This window comes from Podarcis tiliguerta, assembly GCF_965153285.1.
Source record: "Podarcis tiliguerta genome assembly, chromosome: 17".
Lineage (NCBI taxonomy): Eukaryota > Metazoa > Chordata > Lepidosauria > Squamata > Lacertidae > Podarcis > Podarcis tiliguerta.
This window is the reverse complement of record NC_139550.1, coordinates 27496081-27514505: the sequence shown is the minus strand read 5'-3', so window position 1 is coordinate 27514505 and position 18425 is coordinate 27496081. Positions and strand designations below refer to the sequence as shown.

The window sequence follows — 18425 nt, the reverse complement described above, 5'->3', positions numbered from 1 at the left end:
TACTTGCACTTTGACATGCTTTCGAACTGCTAGGTTGGCAGGAGCAGGAACTGAGCAATGGGAGCTCACCCCGTCATGGGGATTCGAACCGCCGACCTTCTGATCGGCAAGCCCTAGGCTCTGTGGTTTAGCCCACAGCGCCACCCGCATCCCTAATCACGCCTTGTAGCCCTGCTCAATTGAATATCAAGGCGTATATGGGAGTATAGGGTTGTAGAATATGTGGGATGTCCCACTGTAATTTCAAACCCTCTTTTCTACACACATTTTAACAACGGCTGTTCTTTAGAGAGATATACTGTTCAAATGTAAGCAATTATCATACCACTCACATGATTTAGTGTTAAATTATGTGCCAAAAAAAATCCGAAGTGTGCTGAAAAATATCCTTCCACAGATAAAGATGTTTTGTGCACTAGAATATCTGTCAAGAACACACAGTGTAACAAAGCAATTTGAGTGTGATCTCATGATCTTCTCATTTGAAAGTACAGAATGCAGACTCTGAACCAGGGAAGTTTCTAAGAACGGAGCAAAGTTCTCTCTTGAATAGAGTCTCCTACAGAGCTCCATATATCACAGAGGCAGATGTTTTTTTGGGGGGGGGATCTAAACTGCACTCCGGTGAGCAACCAATAGGATATCCATCATTCGAACCCAGTGCTGAAGAAGCCCATGTCCAGGAGGTAGGGAGTCTTATATAATTACCAGGCTTTGGCCCACAGAAACAGGAAATGTTTCTTCACTGGGTGTGCAAAAATAAATGGGAACCAGGCAGAGGGCCTTCTCAGTGGTGGCGCCCTCCCTGTGGAACGCCCTCCCACCAGATGTCAAAGAGAACAACCACCACCAGACTTTTAGAGGACATCTGAAGGCAGCCCTGTTTAGGGAAGCTTTTAATGTTTGATGTATTACAGTATTTTAATATTTTTTTGGAAGCCGCCAGAGTGGCTGGGGAAGCCCAGCCAGATGGGTGGGGTATAAATAATAAATTTATTATTTATTATTATTATTATTATTATTATTAAATACATTGTCTAACTACTGATCTTGCATGGGCAGAGTTGGAGGAATGGAGTGTGAAATGTCTTGACATACATAGGGACAAACGATGGCATGTTTTCCCCAATTTATTGCATTACTGCTGAGGAAAGCCAGCCATACGGGAGGGGTATTAATAATAAAATTTAATAATAATAATAATAATAATAATAATAATAATAATAATAATATTCATTACCCTTGTGTTGAGTAAACCCATATTTACAGGGCGGAAGCACTGGAATTAGTGTTGAGGGAAAGATCATGTGGACTATGCAGATTAAATGGGGATGCAAAAAAACTAGAAACACACAGTAAACTCTGGTGTAAACAAGCCCTGATTCTCTTTTAGGGGATTGCAAATATCAGGTTACACCTAGGATTCTGGAATGAAGCAGAAATAGCTGGTTCCCATTTTTGAAAATGTAAAAATCCCAACTCCTGTTTTCATGCCTTTGGATTGTAGCCCAAGTCTTTGCTGTTCCCCACAGGGAAACAATGGCCAATAAATACTTGTGATTTGGGGGGGGGAGGGAACTAGGAAACACACAACACACACAGTTTTCGCTGCAAAACAATTAAATATATTTATTTCCATATGAAAAACATGCATATTTATGTACACTTTAAAATCAACTTTTACATCTAAAATTCTTTTTCATACAAAATTTTGGTGAGATACAGCAACGGCTCAACATTGCAAACGGGCATGGCAGTAATCTTCACATTAAAAACTGTGGGAGCAGCCAACCCAAAAATGGTTTAAGAAAGGGCACCTGCACTTAGAATATATTAACCGTACTGAAGTCAGCTGAGATCCATAGAACAAAAGTTATAATCCTGAGCTCCTTTACTTGGCAATAAAGGCTAACAAAAATCAGTGGAACGTCTTCCAAATTTGTTCCTGGACTTGGCTATCAAGTATCTTGCAACCAAATCCCAAACATGTTTATACAGGAATAAGTTCCACTCATTTTAAAAGGGACTTCCTTGTACATATGATTCAGATTGTAACCTTAAGTGCAAATACACTACCTTCAGTCGGTTGGCTATCACAGTAGTCTCTCTCTCTCTATTGAGACACATTGGTGACCATCGAAGATGGCCGTTTAAGAATCGATTCGACCGAAAACGACAGGGGTTCATGGGTTGACAATTTGGTCATGGCTTGTTTCGTCCCCAAAAAGTCTTTTGCATATTTGTCAATGGCAAGCTTGTATTTTTGGTTTTCTTTGATGGTGGACTCTCTGTATTTCTTGGAGGCCTCGTCCAATGTTGCTTTTAACTCCGGCCCCGATTTGCTGTGGAGTGTCTGCTGGAAGAGCGAATGGAAAGGACTATATTTGCCGGGGGGCGACGGGTGCTGCTTGCTGCTTTCTTTGCTGATCTTACAGAGCGAGTGTTCCTGCGGGACCACAGTGTCCTTGTCAGAGATCTGAGAAAAAGTCCTCTTAGGAGGCGAGAAGGCCGACCTGTCACAAGTCACCTGAGGGAGATTCTGGAGTTCATTTTGAGGCGGCTGGATTTCTCTAACATGAGGAAGCAGGAAGGAGGGATCGCTCTTGGACGACATCAAATCATGCTCCGAGCTCGGACAGTCCTGACCTTGCGAAGCCTTGGGGTCCCAAATCGTCCCAGGCTTGAGGGACTGGACAGCGGTAGCGTTGAGCAGGCACTGTTGGTAGAGGAGAGCGTCGTTCAGGGGGCTGCACTTTGGCCACACCAGGAACCTGGAGGGCAAAGGATACTGCCGGTACGTAGTGGCGACACTGACATTGGACGAAATCAGTTCCATGTTCCCTGAACCTGAATATTGCATTGTTAGATCCAAACAAGTGGGGAGGAAGCCGCAAAACTCCTTATTGGGAGCTTCGACATGGTTAGGGCTAAAGGCAGTTTTGTAAGTGTTGTATTCAGTCCCATGCACCATGCGGTTAGGCAGGAAAAAGGCCGCCGCTTGGGTCGCTTCCATCATTTCTCTTTCTTTGAACTCCCTCTCCAGCATGATATTCTCTAATTCTTTATCAGCAAAAGCCCGCCTTTTCCTCATCCTGTCACTCACAGGAGGTGGCAAGGATGAATTCCCTCCAAGGTAGGGATCTGCTGGAATAGGACGGTAACCTGCAGAGAAAGGAAAACAGAAACAAAGATGGAGTCAGCTATTTATCCCAAAAAAAGTGTTCTTTTTATCAAAGGGTCGAGTAGGATGTTAAAAGAGTTACCAAATTGAAGGAGCCAAGTATTTGTTGCTTGGTCATTGGTGCCCTCAGTTCTCACTAAGGTTTTGTTGTGGTGTGTACAGCACTTTGAAACATTTGTGACAATTTACTGCTATCCTTATCAATTGGTGGCTTCATAATTATGAGTCGATGTGAGCTCTTCTTGACACGCTTCCCGAGTATCATCCAAAGCAAAACTTGTTAACCTTCCTCCACAATAAGCTGCAGATGCACGATATACCTTTCAAGCTTACTCAAAGGACATTCATTCCATCAAATAATGGAGAGTTACAACTCCAAGCAACTCTTAACAATCTACAGTGCCCAGAATTCTTTGAGGGGTGACATGTCCTTTGAATGTGCAACATGCATGAGCCGTCTTCAGGCCAGAAGTTGATGCATCTCACTAGGGAGCAAGAGATGCACATTGTTCTTCTGACATTATATAGGAGGTGCAGAAATGGAAAGTGCAAGCAAGCACATGGTTTTGTCATCACCCACACCGATTTTCACCATGCCCAAAGCCACGCTGCTAACCTCTCTCTCTCTTTCTTTCTTTCTCTCTTTCTCTCTCTCTCTTTCTCTCTCTCTCTCTCTCTCACACACACACACACACACATTAAGAGAGGTTCTTCACATTCCCATGTTATTATATTGTTTCTGTTTCTTTGTTGAGGGACTTATAATATCATCCCCAAAGATATCTATACCTAATAGCTGGTGCATTTCTATTTTCTAAAGGTGAATCACTATGTGCACACAGATGGTAGAAAAAAGTCCAAGGAATACTAGGAGAGAAGAGAAAGAAAGTTAAGACAAATAAGGGAAAGGGATGCAAGAAAGATTTTTCTCTTGGGGAGACAGTATGTTAGAGAGTGAGTGAATACTGAGCCAAAAAGATAAACATTGGAGGCAGATAAAAAGAATCTATACAGACCTAGGATTGTATTCTAATCTGGAAGCGCAAACTAAGTCTAATAACCTTTACTTTCCCAAACATCCAACGTTAGATTAATATTCTTCCACTCATACAGCAGGACTTCCTCTGCTCTCTTCCAGAATCCCCCAGATCAGCTCCACAAAGTCCTCCAATCTCTGGAGCAGATTGGGGGAGTTAGGAGGCTACAGAGGGGAGGGGAGGAAGATAAAGTCCAACTCCATGAGCAGAAGTCCATTCTGCTCACCCACACACCCTGCTGAAGTTCACCAACTGTCTTCATGATCTCCCTTCTCTAAGTGGCTTGGTTATTACCGTATTTTTCGCTCTATAAGACGCACATTTTCCCCTCCAAAAATTAAGGGGAAATGTGTGTGCGTCTTATGGAGTGAATGCAGGCACCTTGGCTTCAGTGATAGGAACGCGAAGCCTCCAAAGCGCCGTGGGAGCGCTCCCTCCATGCTCCGGAGGCTTCAGGTTGCCTTCACTGAAGCCTGGAGAGCAAGAAGGGTCAGTGCGCACCAAGCCCTCTCCAGTGGCGTAGCGTGGGGGGTGCAGGGGGGGCCGGCTGCACCGGGCGCAACATCTGGGGGTTAGGGTTAGGGGGCGCAAATCCACGGGTTAGGGGGCGCAAATTACTTGCCTTGCCCCGGGTGCTGATAACCCATGCTACGCCACTGGCCCTCTCACTCTCCAGGCTTCAAGGATAGCCACCTGAAGCCTCCGGAGGCTTTGGGTTCCTTTCGCTGAAGGGTAGGTGCCCCTTCAGCTAAGGCGCAGCGCCCCTTCAGCTAAACGGGAGGAGAAATGGAAGGGGCTCCGTTTCTCCTGCCACTTCGCTGAAGGGGCACTGCACAGAGAGGGGGAGAATTTTTTTCTTGTTCTCCCCCTCTAAAGCAAGGTGCATCCTATTGTTGGGTGCGTCCTATAGAGCAAAAAATACAGTAATTGCAGACGTTATTCAAAAAACTCGAGATTCCAATACAGTGGTACCTCAGGTTACATATGCTTCAGGTTAAAGACTCCGCTAACCCAGAAATAGTGCTTCAGGTTAAGAACTTTGCTTCAGGATAAGAACAGAAATCGGGCTCCGGCAGCGCGGCAGCAGCAAGAGGCCCCATTAGCTAAAGTGGTGCTTCAGGTTAAGTTTCAGGTTAAGCAAGGACCTCCGGAACGAATTAAGTACTTAACCCGAGGTACCACTGTACAAGAAAAGATATCCAAGCCATTTTCAGTAATTGGCATTGGCCTGCAAAAAAAAACCAGAGCCCCTTCAGTTAAGAATTTGCATTGTTCTTTTTTCTAATGGCACATAACCTCGGAGCTGCATTTAAAAACTATCAAAGCTAGATGCATTTGCTGCCGGCTTTTAAAGATTCAGCAGCATCTTAACAATTTATATTAAACTGGTCTGGGAGCAGGAAGCGATCGTATTTATTTTGCCCTCGGGGTGGTTCCATATGGCAGTTTGTTGCGGGATGGGTGCTCCTCATGCATGGACATTTTCTTCATTGTCCACACAACACCATTGTGACACCATCAGAGTGACAGCCTGTTTTTCTCCATTTAAATCCAGTTTTACCCATTCTGGGAAAAAATCCAGTATTATTATTATTATTTTTTTAACCCCTGTCGCTAGTTACCTGTTTGCAATATCTGAATGAGCTGTTTATGGTATTAAGCCACTATCTGGGAGGGCCAGATATATATTTTACGGTGCATCCAAAAATTATTGACTGCTCACAAAATATTCACTGTGTTGAACAGGAGATGGGCAGCCCCATTCTATCCTATTCATTCCAAAATGGAGTTCGGGTTCAGTGGCATTTATTCCCAAGTATTTCGGCCAGGACATGGAAGCTGTGGCCCTGCAGTTGCTGCCAGGCTCCCGTCACCCCCAGCCAGCATGCTCAGTGGTCAGGGATGGCAGCAGCTGTAGTCCCACAACTTATGGAGAGCAAACGGTTCTCCATCCTTGACTTAAGGCAACTACATACATACATACATACATACATACATACATACATACAGTGGTACCTCGGGTTACATACGCTTCAGGTTACAGACTCCACTAACCCAGAAATAGTGCTTCAGGTTAAGAACTTTGCTTCAGGGTGAGAACAGAAATCGTGCTCCAGCGGCGGCAGCAGGAGGCCCCATTAGCTAAAGTGGTGCTTCAGGTTAAGAACAGTTTCAGGTTAAGTACGGACCTCCAGAACGAATTAAGTACTTAACCCGAGGTACCACTGTACATACATAGCCCGGTCCTTTGTTTCTATATCCACAGGTAAGTCCTATGAAGTCCAGCAGAACTTGCACCGGAATGTTACTGTACGTTGTAAAGTTGCAATGGAGATGCAGCAAAATCAAAAGCAGTTTTTTTTGTCACTGACTTGGACAGGAATTGGTTTGCATCACCAATGTCTCCCTTACAAGTCTAAATCCACAGATTAGTAAAATGTGCATCACTTTTTTTAAAAAAATAAATGTACTAATGGGCTCGTTTCCCAATAGCTGAGCTTGTTTTGAAATCATTAAATATAGCTAACCATTTTTCTATTAAAGGAAAAACAAAACTTCCAATATTGTCATAGTGTATTAATTTTCATACTATACTAGCTTAGCTTTTGTTTCCATTTTAAAATTTGGAACATTTGTTAAAGATACCGTTTCCCCAGATAATAAATTCTTGGTTTTTCAAAAACAAAGGATCTCTTACATTCAAATTCTCAAAATACTTTCCCTAATCAGACAATCAACAGACCAAAATCCAAGCAGAAGGTGGTAGAATTAAAATGCAGGACATACTTGACAGGGATGGCTTGGCGGAGGTCAGGGATTAGTTTACTGAGCCATCATTGCTGTTAATTAGAAGTTGTTTGTGCCAAATATTTGTTTCCTTTTGTTTTTCCTCAGTATTTTCTGCATTTCCATGTTAGTGTTAGCATTTGTTTAGCTCCTCAACCAACTGCTAAGTGACCTGCATGATTCTTTCCAGCAGAATAGAATGCATTTATGAATATTGTCCTTGGCTGATTCCAGTTCCTTCTGTGCTCATGATGCAGTCATCAACAAATTGCCATACAAGCAGCATCTATTGGGTGTTTTGGGTTTTTTTTTTACATGCATAGCCATGATCCCACACTGAATCTCTTCTGCTTAAGCACACTAAAATCAATGGACCTAAGTGAATCTGACTCTGTGTTGAGTTAGCTGTTACAATTGGGTTTCTTGTTACAATTGGGTAACTTACTGAAATCTTCTATATTCAAATTAATAAAGGGAAATGCTAAAGATGAATATTTCAGTAACAATAACCAAGATATTTAAAAACTGAAAAGTTCAAAGTGCTGAAGTGTGTTACCTTCTAAGATGCTTTTTGCCAGCAGACTGGGTGTCCGTACTTGCCTCTGATAGACTGCCTTGCGCTCAAAGCTGGCCTGTTTCCCTGTAAGCCCCTTCTTATCCTAGTAAAAAAAGGGAGGGAATGAAGTTTTAAAATCACCAGCTCCGCAGATTATTTCTTACCCCCTGATGAATCCCTGTTGTACTCTTTTTAAAATTGGGATATGAAAGAATAAGAAAACAACTTTTCCAAATTCATAAATTAGGGTTCATTAATAATAATAGTCGTGAGAATAATTGGCCCTGATTTGTATGAGTATTCTTCAACACTTACGCATGCTCTAAACACATTATTTAGAAAGAAGGGACTTTCAAGTCAAAGGGTTTAGGGCCCAGGTGTCAAGCTATGACTCTAAGCATAGCTTAGCACTCAGCTTCTGAAGAATAGCAAGGACAATTATCTAGCCAGGGTCATGCATACAGCATATTCTCCTTTCCCTGCATACTCAGAAGTGTACAAGTGCAATAAATATGCTCAATAAATATACATGGGATTGCAACCTTAAACATCAGCTGCTGGCAGGAAAAAATTAAGTGTGTTTAGCTCTGCAAATGAAATAACATTAAAGACAGCTGAATTTGCCTGGGAAATGTTGAATGTGTTCAAATTCAGGGTGTTCCAGAAAAGACCAGAGGGGCAAGGGAAAATGAATACTGCATTCTTGAAAATTTAAATTTGGGGGGGGGGGGCTAATTGTGCATGATTCATCACTTCCCCCAAAAAAATCTAATGGCAGACTTCATTTTGTTAAACACTGACTGACAAAGATCTGACAGAGATTAACGTTGCTAGATCGAAAATAAAAGTGACTCCACATTTGATTGAGATATTCTGCGTATAGGAGGGTGTTTTAAGAAAAGTGCTCAAGTTCCTGAGGAGCAAGCTAAAAACAATGTTAACCGGGAAAATGTTGACTGTAAAATGGATTTTACAGTCTGGATTCGTTTGGCAACAAACCCAGATTCTACGGTCTGGATTGGCTTGGCAAAGGAATTGTGCCTATCGCGCCTTTAATTGAATCATCTCTGAAGGCTGGAAAATCCTCATAGGCAAGGCAGAGAGGCATAGCAGCAGGGAGAGCTCGTCTCAAGTCCTCGTGCCCGGAGTGAAGTCGCATCAGCCAGGCCGGACAGACCTGGTCAATGTGGGACCCAGATGCGCATTAAGTAGACCCCGGTCCTGCCACCTTAAGGCCAGAGTGAGTCACCAATTAAATGCCAAACACACAACCCCCACCCGTCCTATGGACCGGTTGGCTTGGAAGCGACATTTCCGTGCTTTCGAGTAGGGCAAAGATCCACGGCAGGAAATGGAATTATTTCTGAGCAAAGGCCGTTTAGATGGCAGCTCGCAATAGCGGCTAGCAGTTTGCATCGTCCTGCAAGCGAGGCATCCCCTTCATTCCACCTGGTTGCCTTTGTAGGGAAAGAAACGGGAGGGAGAAGGGGGTATTTGCGGAGCTCCCCCCCCCCCCCCACTTTGCAAAGCAGAAAAGCAGCGGGACATAGGGCTGGGGGAAGAACTCTCCGCTGGGTCCGGGCGCTCACCTCGGTGGCCTGCTGCCGGCGCAGCGCCACTTGCGCGGCCATGACGCGCTGCCTCTCCACCACCAGCAAGCAGTTGGCGCACTGGCAGTCCCGCCAGCGGCAGAAGCGCTTGTGGCCCTTGAGGCACGACACCACGCCGTGGTTGCGGCAGCGCGCGCACTTGGGCGTCCGGCTCAGCTTGCGCGCAGGCGGCTCCCCGGAAACCGCCGCCTCGACGGGCGGCTGCGAGCGGGGCGGCGGAGGCGGCGGAGGCAGAAGAACGCGCCCGCCCGCTCCTTCGTCTTCCTCGCGGTCGTCGTCGTCTTCTTCGTCGCCATCCTCCTCTTCCTCCTCCTCTTCGTCAGCGTCGTCGTCTTCGACAGCCTCCAGTCGAGGGCCAGGCGGCGGCGGCGGCTCCATCCCGTCCGCATCTTCCAGGCTCTCCACGTCGATTTCCCAGACGTCTCCGCCGCGGGGAACTGGCGTCCCCTCAGCCATGGCTCGCGCCTCGCGGCTCCCGCCTGCTCCTCCAGCTCGCTCACTGCAAGGCAGAGATAGACAGATCGATCGATCTTTGGATTAGGCGCGCAAGAAGCAGAATCGCATTTGCGCGCGCGGCCCTCCGTCGCCCGCTAGCCTAAGAGACACTGACTGACTGTCAAGTCTCGCCGAAGTTCGGAGGGGTTTACTTTCGAATAAGTGTGCGGTTCGGGGAAAAGACCCGAGAGTGTTTTTCTGGCCTCCTAACCTGCGCTCAGGCGCCCAAATGCGCGATCCAGCTCTCGCTCCACTCGGTCTCGCCATCGCCCAGCGCTCAACACATTTCCACACTGGAAAAGTTATTTTCCCACCACGCAAAATTCCGGCTCAGAGGCCGAGCGGGATTTCTGGACCGACGTGCGTGGTTCTGGGGGTCCCACGGCGGGCACCCCCGCCAGCACGTAAAGGGGATTCGCTCCTCCTGCCCCAGCGGGAGAGGGGGGATCGCATCACCACGGGGATCTCAGGTGTCGGGAGAGAGACCGAGGTGACGCCTGCTCCTTGCGCGCCTTTGGGGCAAGAGGAAGAAACGGCGCGCTTGGGCGCCGCGCCGCGAAGCCCACCAGAAATCTCCTTGATGGCTCCCCACTTGCTCTGTCCCCAAAGGCCGGAGCGGGCTCTCCCTCTGGCCACAAGCCCACCTGGTCGAGGCAGCGCTTCGAAAGAGAAACTGACGGGCTGTCGCTCACCTGTGACAGAGGACACTTTTGTCCAAAGGCCTTACATAAGCTTAGCGCGCGCACACAACAGAAAGGGTAACAAGCTCTTCCCCCCCCCAACAAAAGGCCTGCCCCCCCCTGACAAAAATCCTGGCTACGCCCATGAACACAGGCGATGTGTTCGCTTCTCCAGGGATCGGTTTCTTTCTCCAGGGATTCTTTCCTGCCCGGTCTCTGCTCAAGGCGCAAGAGCCCTTCGTAGGCACGTGTCCCAAAGCAGTTTGAGCCAGCGTGTGGGCGCGTGGCCTCTGAGCATGTGAAGGCTGCTGGGTATTAAACTACATGCGAGCAGCCTTTTTTCGCCACTGCACGCGCCTCCTCGGATTAAAAGCAGGACTCGATTGTGTGATTTTACTTGGTGCGCACCGTTTCTCTTAACCACAGTGCTTTGTCGAAAGTCCCTGCAAAATAGGACGCTTTTGGAAGCTTTGTGTATATTATATATCACTCCTGTTCAAGTAAAGATGATGATCCTGCCACGCTTTTTAAAGCACTGAAAAGAATTTAATTTAATGTATTGTTTCCCTTGTTAGAGGCCAGTCTACTCGGAATAAAAACCATCTTCCGCTGCCTTTTCAAGGATGAAACTCTGGGAAAGTAGCAGCCGTCCCACTTGCAGTTCCCCCGAAAGGCGCACACTGGTGTGCTGATTTGAGCTTGGAGACTGCTGGGGACTCCGGCTGCCACGCTAAGCCCAATTCTGAAAGTCCCGTTGATTTACTGGATTTCCTAGTGCGCCACGTTAGCTGGATATAAATGCAATTAAAATAAATGAATGCAAATCGGTGATTTGTAGATTGGTGGATATCTTTCCCCTCTAGTCCCAATCCCATTTTATTCGGTAACTATTTGTTGGCATCCGTCTGTCTCCAGAGACAATGGAAGTTAGCCGGTAAACTCATACTGTCGCAGAGTATGGTATGGCGAGAAGGAATGCTAGCTGGAAAAGGAACGCACCGATCTACAAATCACTGAAACGTTTACTTTGCCCAGCGTACACTAGCATAAAACTGTGTTCATTGTTAAGAGTATATTTCACGGTACAGAACTGCGTTGACCAGGAATTTGTCGTGTGTTTTGGTCTTGCTGTCCAAACACAGAGAACTTTGCACGTTTGGGGAGACATTTTTTTCCAAATTAAGGCAGGATACATGCCCCCCCCCCAAAAAAAAAAACACCACAATCGCCTACACCCTTCTATTTTCCAGCATGAAAGGACAGCGGCTTCTTCCACTCAGCGCCGCGCAGGTGGAAAATGGCCGTCTCAGGATGCTACAACATATCCTCACCGCCTGTGGCCTTTGACAGGCTCGAAACTCGTTTATACAAAAGTGACACTTCCCGGTGTGTTTTGGGCTGGAGCTTTGCATGCATGCAGATCCCAAAACCGGGGGTGGGGGGGGGAGAGACCTGGAATTTTGTTAAATCCGAGTCAACTCACCAGGCCTTATTTCCAAAAATCAAATTAGGGGGTGGGCTGTCGCTGCGTCTAGCAAGGAAAACTTATTCCCGATTAAGGAGGACGCGCGCGCTCTTTTATTCCTTTTGCCACCTCCCCAATACACGCCACGACAAGCGGTTCCAGAAGAGCAAATTTCCACAGGTGCTCCAGGAAGAGGCAGAGTGAGATAGAGAGGAGAAAAGGCTACTTGCTGAGCGTTATTACCATCAAAATGTTAAGAACCAGCCACGGTAGCGAGTAGCCACTCGTCTGGGGAAACTCTGGCTGTCTGGCTCCCTGTGCGCCAGCGAGCAAGGGCGCACCCAACCGCGCGGCTCCCCCTTGCCACTCACCCAAGCGACGCGTCCCGGCCACGGCACCCAGTTCCGCCGATGCTGAGCTGTCTTGGGCGCGCGCGGAGAGGAAAGTCTCGTCAAAGCGCCGCCAGCTTCATCCCTCCGGGCAGCCTGCGCGCCAGACAAGTCTCCGCAGCTGCGATCTCAAGAACCGGCTGAGAAGGGGCGCCCGATCTCCCTGCGGAGGAAGAGGGAGGATGAGGCCCGGGGACGGGTCTGCCAGGCTCTCCTGGCCACGAGCCGCGATGCGCGCAGCTGCTCCGCGGCCCTCTGCGTTGGCTGTGCGCGCGTCTCTCCCGCTGCCTGGTATTATCCGTCCCAGGGCCCAGGACGCCCGGACACCCCATTGGTGGGTTGTCAGGCCGTGCGCTCCCTGATTGGCTATCCGGGACTTCAAATAGCTCCTCCTCCTCAGCTGCCCGCCCCTCCTGCTGTTTTTTTCCAGCTCGCCCGCAGCAGTTTTCTTTTCTCCTCATTGCAGGGTCACCTTTTATTTACCACCAGCAGCCAAGGAGTTGTGCGTGAAAGACTCTGTTTGCGACCAAGGTCTGAAATATCATATATCATATCATATCATATTATATCATATATATCATATCACACACGCATGCTAAGGAGAAGCTTGAGATGCAGGATTGAGGAGGTGAGCGTTCTTTTCAGAGGCCAAAAAGGAGCGAGGAGGACAGGCACGAATATCTTCCAGAACTATAAAAGCCGCAGGGAGAATCCCTTACTGCAGCTCTGAGGTCGCAAGAATAAAAAGAAATCTCAGGAATCCGAAATGAGGATTTTTTTCCTTCTCAGATGCTAACGATTAATTTATATATATTTTTAAAAAATCCAGGCACCTGAACAAATAATATTATATTCCCAGCGTTCATATTTAATTTTCGCTTCAAAAAAAATAATAATAATCAACGGCAACAGTGGGTTTGATCGGGATTGCTTGCCAGTTAAAACCGGCGAACAAGTTCGTCCCGATCCAAGTTCCATTGGTCTCAGTGGGAACTAAGAGCAGTTAAGGGACAGTGAAATTCTGTGCAGAGGTGCCAACCTGAATGAAATATTGGGGTGGGGCAAGCCATGCCCCGCATAATCGATCACAAGACAAGAGGCGCGCACACTATTTGAATGACAATGCCCATCAACTGGGGGGGGGGCTCGGCCCCCTCAAATATCTTAGGGGGGGGCTGAAGAGACCTCGGTCCCTAGCAGTTGGCTCCTAAGACCCCATGCAAGCTTGCTCAGAAGGAAATCTTGTTGTATTAAACTGGACTTACTCCCAGGTAAGTGTGCATATGATGGCGCTATTAGTCTGGCTCCAACCCAAGATTTCCTACGGTGAAAATAAAAGTGAAATGTTTATTCTGTCTCCATTTTCTTCTTAGTTTGGTTTTGGTTTTTATTTTCCTTTAGAAAACGAAGACTGTAACTCTCCCTGGTGCGTTAATTTTTCTTTTCGAACGTAATTTATTTCCCACAAGTGGAAGAAACACTTGAAAGAAAAAGGCCTTGTTTATTCTGAAATTATGAAAACAAAGAAAGAGTTTGCGTCAAATGGAGTATTCAGATTAAATCAACATCGCCACTAGTTGTCGGTACAAATTATATATACAACGGTTTTATAACAAAATAGAATAATGTTTTCTATCAGCAAAATCATGACCTATGTTCAGAGACAGCTTTATACACAAAACACATAACTTATGTTTATACTATTTATATATCTATATCTTTTGCAGGGTCATATATACATACAAACAAACGCCACGAAAACTGCCTAATCTTCGTCGCTTGACTAAACTTTCTAGTTTAGGGAACAAATGCTCTCGGGTTAGCATTTTAATAGCACAGGTTGTCCCCGTGTGTGAATATTTATATGCCTGTAGAGTTTTACATATACTCCCCCCCCCTTTCTGTTAACAGTAACAACAGAAAGGCAAGGTGTGTTTAAACCCTTATAAAACGCGCATATATTCTTTGTCACAATCTGTTCTAGGTATGACCAGTGAAAGTCGGTCTTTAAAAACCTTCCGGAAAGCGGGCAGTCCATCACCCCAGATGTTCATTGCCTGCATCCTTTGGCCGAGACAATGGTTTGTTTAATAAATCAGTATTAGCTGTGTGTTTGTTTGTGTTCACAGAACTGCTCCAAATTAAGACTAACGATAGTTCTCAACTAAGGACAGTTCTCAAGGCAAGAAATGAGTGTAAAAAAATAAATAAAAGCATAGCAAACACTCCTGTTCCCTGAAAGACATGGGTATTCTCCAGTTGCTGCTGTTTTTCTGGTGGAAATGAAATGGAAGTGATTTTTCTCTCTCTAAGTGATTGCAATGGAAAGAGCTACCGATATTTTATTACAGTGGTACCTCGGGTTAAGTACTTAATTCGTTCCGGAGGTCCGTACTTAACCTGAAACTGTTCTTAACCTGAAGCACCACTTTAGCTAATGGGGCCTCCTGCTGCTGCTGTGCCGCCGGAGCACAATTTCTGTTCTCATCCTGAAGCAGAGTTCTTAACCTGAAGCAATATTTCTGGGTTAGCGGAGCGGGTTTCAGCATCACGTGTGAAAAGAGTTACCTGCAGCCCAACCCAAAGCATGGCTATTCGGAGGCAAATCCCACGGAGATTATTCCACCAGTAAAGATGCATAGGGTTGAAACCAGACAGTGGCTGCTGAAAGCGCGCCCGATCCTAGAGAGATATTCGCAAGTGTGTCTCCTGCGCATAAAACTTCAGCCAGGGAAGCAAGGAGGCTGCCACAAGAAGTCCCTGGATTTACTGGCTAAAAGAAATGATTCCCCTTGGGATCATCTCTTTGCCTAGTGGCCATCTCAGAAAAAATAAAAGTTCTGATAGCAATTGCAAAATGTCATGGAAAGCAATGACGAGCGCAACATGAGAAAGAAGGACCAGGTAGAAATTTCACTAGAGGAACGGAGGGGGCCACATTCAGATTGATACGGGTGAATTATTACGGGGAAAGTCTTCCTGTGGGAGGCAGAGCGCACAGCGGCCGTTCTCACCTATCTGCAGGTATGACGTCGGCTGGGGGAAACGACGTCACAGCCACCCTACCCCCTCTTGCAGAAGGAGGATGCGTTGCCCCCGATCCTGTCTGCTAGAAAGGGCATCCGCGCATCCAGCTTTCAGAACATGTGGTTTTTTCCACGCTTGGAAGGAAGCGCGCTTGGTTCCTCGTGGGTCTCCCTCCTCCCTAGTAAATACCCTCAGACTTTGCCTGGAGAAACTGCGCGCCTTTGAGCCAGGCTGTCAGGATGCGCCCATGGTCAGGATGCCGCCCCTTTGGATTTCGCTGTTTCAGCGCAAGAAAGGTCGAGGCTGAGGCGGGGAGAGGGGCGTCGTCCTCTTCCCCCCAAAGTTCTTTCTTATTTCTCTATCCTTTTCCCAAACCGCCTCCCGCCCCCACTGGTTTCGTAAACGATTTAAGGAACAAGAAGAAACAAGGTTGGAGGGTTCTGTATAACCCAAAACGAGTTTGCAAGACAGAAGTGAGCAGGGACTGGGGGGAGGGGGACTCCCAGCGTTGTTCCATAAATACAAAACAAACACAATAAAAAGGTGAGCGATCCTCGACTGCGATTGACTTTAAATACTTGTTATCTAGAGTGAAAACAATTCCCGTCCGTGGGCGTTTGTGTACTATAAACGCCTCGCCCGGAGGGAGGTAGGATCCGAGGAAGCAGCAACAGTCGCGGATGATGTGATCAACCTCGGATTCGGACTGGACAGTTTTCTTTCCAATAAAGCATGAGCGGGGGGCGGGGGAGCGGGAAAGGCTGCGGGATCCGCTCGCGCTATCGATCCGATCCGCCGATTCGTCTTTAAAATACCTGAAAGCAGCGAGCTTTCGGGTTGCACAGAAGTCCTCGTCAGGCCGAAGAAGGGCTTGAGACTGAAGTAGAAAATCCCTCACACATCTCTAGAAAGTCCTGGAAGGCTGTACGCGCTTTCACGCTACCTCCACAACATCTACCCTGCTTCCTCCTGATTCTGCAGAAAGAGCCAAGTTATTTCAAATCCATCGATCAGTCAGAAACTGGAATTTACGGAGATCGCGGCAGAGCAACTGTAGTACTTTCTGGGGAAATCAGCGGGGCGCGTCCGGGTTAGCCAATGTCTGTGAGCGCGCGCGCGTGTGTGAACGTGTGTTTTAGACTCACAGGGTCAAATGCTCTAGGAGCAAAAAGAGAAAGAAAGGGGAGGGATGCTTCTGATCCTGAATAAGAGGGGAAACCGTTCCCAATCGAAGCTCTGAAAACGACTCAGCGTCCTCTGAAAACTATCTTTCAAAATCGTTTCCGCACCCCTAATTTCTACTAGCAGGGAATAAATCCCACTCCGAATTTAAGAGGGGTTACTTTTGCCACTCGGCTACCAACCCCTGATTTGCCCCTCATCCCCCCCCCGCCAGTCGTCTGGAGAAAGAGGGAAGGGTCCATTGCGATCCTGAATGAGGCCTGCTTGTGAGCGCAGCGCTATCGGTTCCACGGAGTCCCGACGCAGTTAGCAAGCCTGACACGCAAATCCCTGTTCAGACGTGGAACGGAACCAAGGGGTAAAAACTGGGCTGCTCCATTTCAGAGTGCTGGATCCCGCTTATACAAACCAGATTGGAGGGCAGATGGGTACCCAAACTCCTTTCCCGTGAAACACCTGAGGGTTTTCGGTGAAAAAGCATGCCAAAAGCCATCGGTTTATATCTGCACCTCCAGCCTGAAGCGAAATAGTCCCGGAAAAACGTCACCACTTGATTCAGCCACAGGCATATAAACCGGGTCTAAGAGCCTCGAGGTGGGCGAATCGTTGCTCAACATTGGCATGGGGGGGGGGGACCAGGGGGCAGCTGCCCTCCTAAATCAAGTAAATAAATAAAAATACTTAACTAACTGACCAACTGTGTCGCAGATGACTCGATTCTGCCTCCCCAACATCAAGCCTGCCTGCCCCCGCCCCCCCCCAAAAAAAACCATCTTGGCTACGCCCATGTTGCTCAAACTTGCGCTTGAAGATTCCTACAGATTACAGATATTAACGTTTTATATGAATTGACTTGGATGTAAATATTGATAGGCAAGCGATAAATGAAACTGTACGGTCAGTTTCCTGTACCGATGGAGTCTGAAGAGGCGCCTGCCTGGGGAAGGCCGGCAAATTCCACCTTGAACTCATCTGCTTAGCAAAATGTGCCTCTTTCCGCCTGGCTCTTTAAACTCCACGGCTGCAGCAAGCCCCGCCCACAAACTTACCTGGCGAGCAGGAGGGAGGAAATAACTGTAAAGCCAAGTCCAGGGTGTGGCTGTCGGATAGAAAGCCCACAATTGCCTTCACTTCTGCATCTGGCAGCCTTGGAGAGCTGGTACGGTCCCCCCCCCCCACTGTAGCCAGGATTTTTTTGGGGGGCAGGCATTTTGTTAGGTGGGGCAGAACCTCGGTTAGCTATTTATTTTCATTGATGGGGGGCCCCTCCCTGCGCTCCCCCACCCCCTTGACTACACCCATGCCCAGTGATCCTTGCCCTGGGACAGTTGTATTAAATTTGTTGCTGCCCTCAGCTCAGAGCTCCAAACCTGGCAGCTGGGTATAAGCACGTTTAGGTTTCTCACAATACCCCCAACATTGGGGTGGGAAAGCACAGGCCCAGGAGCTGGATGAGGCCCTTCCAGATCTCTATCCCAGGGGTAGGCAACCTTAGGCCTGGGGGCCAGATGCGGCCCATTCACCTTCTAAATCCGGCCCGAGGACAGTCTGGGAATCAGCGTGTTTTTACATGAGTGGAATGTGCCCTTTTATTTAAAATGCATCTCTGGGTTATTTGTGGGGCATAGGAATTCGTTCATTCTTTTTTTTCAAAATATAGTCCGCCGCCCCTCCCCCCCCCCCAAGGTCTGAGGGACAGTGGACCGGCTCCCTGCTGAAAAAGGTTGCTGACCCCTGCTCTATCCAGTCCTTGTGACCCCAGGCCCCACACCTCACCCCCCCCGCCCCCTGCATGACACCCTCCTCAAGTGTTTTAGCCTGGCCAGAATGTGGGGTATCTAGAAGGAGCAGTCAAGTCTGTTTCCTGTTTGCTAGAATGGGTGTTCAGCGGAATATGGGTCCAGCAGGGCGGACTTCCTGTCAGATCTGTGGGAGCCACTTCCCCCTGGGTGCAACCAGGTAGAGATGGGCGTAACTCATATAAAAGGCTCTACACCAGTGTGGTGTAGTGGTTAA

The 18425-nt window shown here is 47.5% G+C and overlaps 1 protein-coding gene across 1 annotated transcript; it reads right to left on the bottom strand.

The window, feature by feature from the left end:
* Positions 1–1602: 1602 nt before the first annotated feature.
* Positions 1603–12470, bottom strand: DMRT2 (doublesex and mab-3 related transcription factor 2). Its single transcript, XM_083420150.1, has 4 exons — positions 12183–12470; positions 9151–9670; positions 7562–7664; positions 1603–3162 (listed from the first exon to the last, which is right to left on the bottom strand). The coding sequence occupies exons 2-4, from the start codon at positions 9625–9627 to the stop codon at positions 2114–2116; spliced, it is 1629 nt and encodes a 542-aa protein (XP_083276276.1). The 5' UTR covers positions 9628–9670; positions 12183–12470; the 3' UTR covers positions 1603–2113.
* Between the last annotated feature and the right edge of the window lie 5955 nt (positions 12471–18425).

Coding starts and splice junctions, on each gene's coding strand:
- DMRT2 (XM_083420150.1), bottom strand. CDS start 9,627: ATGGCTGAGGGGACGCCAGTTCCCCGCGGCGGAGACGTCTGGGAAATC. Junction 7,665..9,150: donor GCCGGCAGCAGGCCACCGAG/GTGAGCGCCCGG, acceptor TTTTTTTACTAG/GATAAGAAGGGGCTTACAGG. Junction 3,163..7,561: donor GGCAAAAAGCATCTTAGAAG/GTAACACACTTC, acceptor CTTTCTCTGCAG/GTTACCGTCCTATTCCAGCA.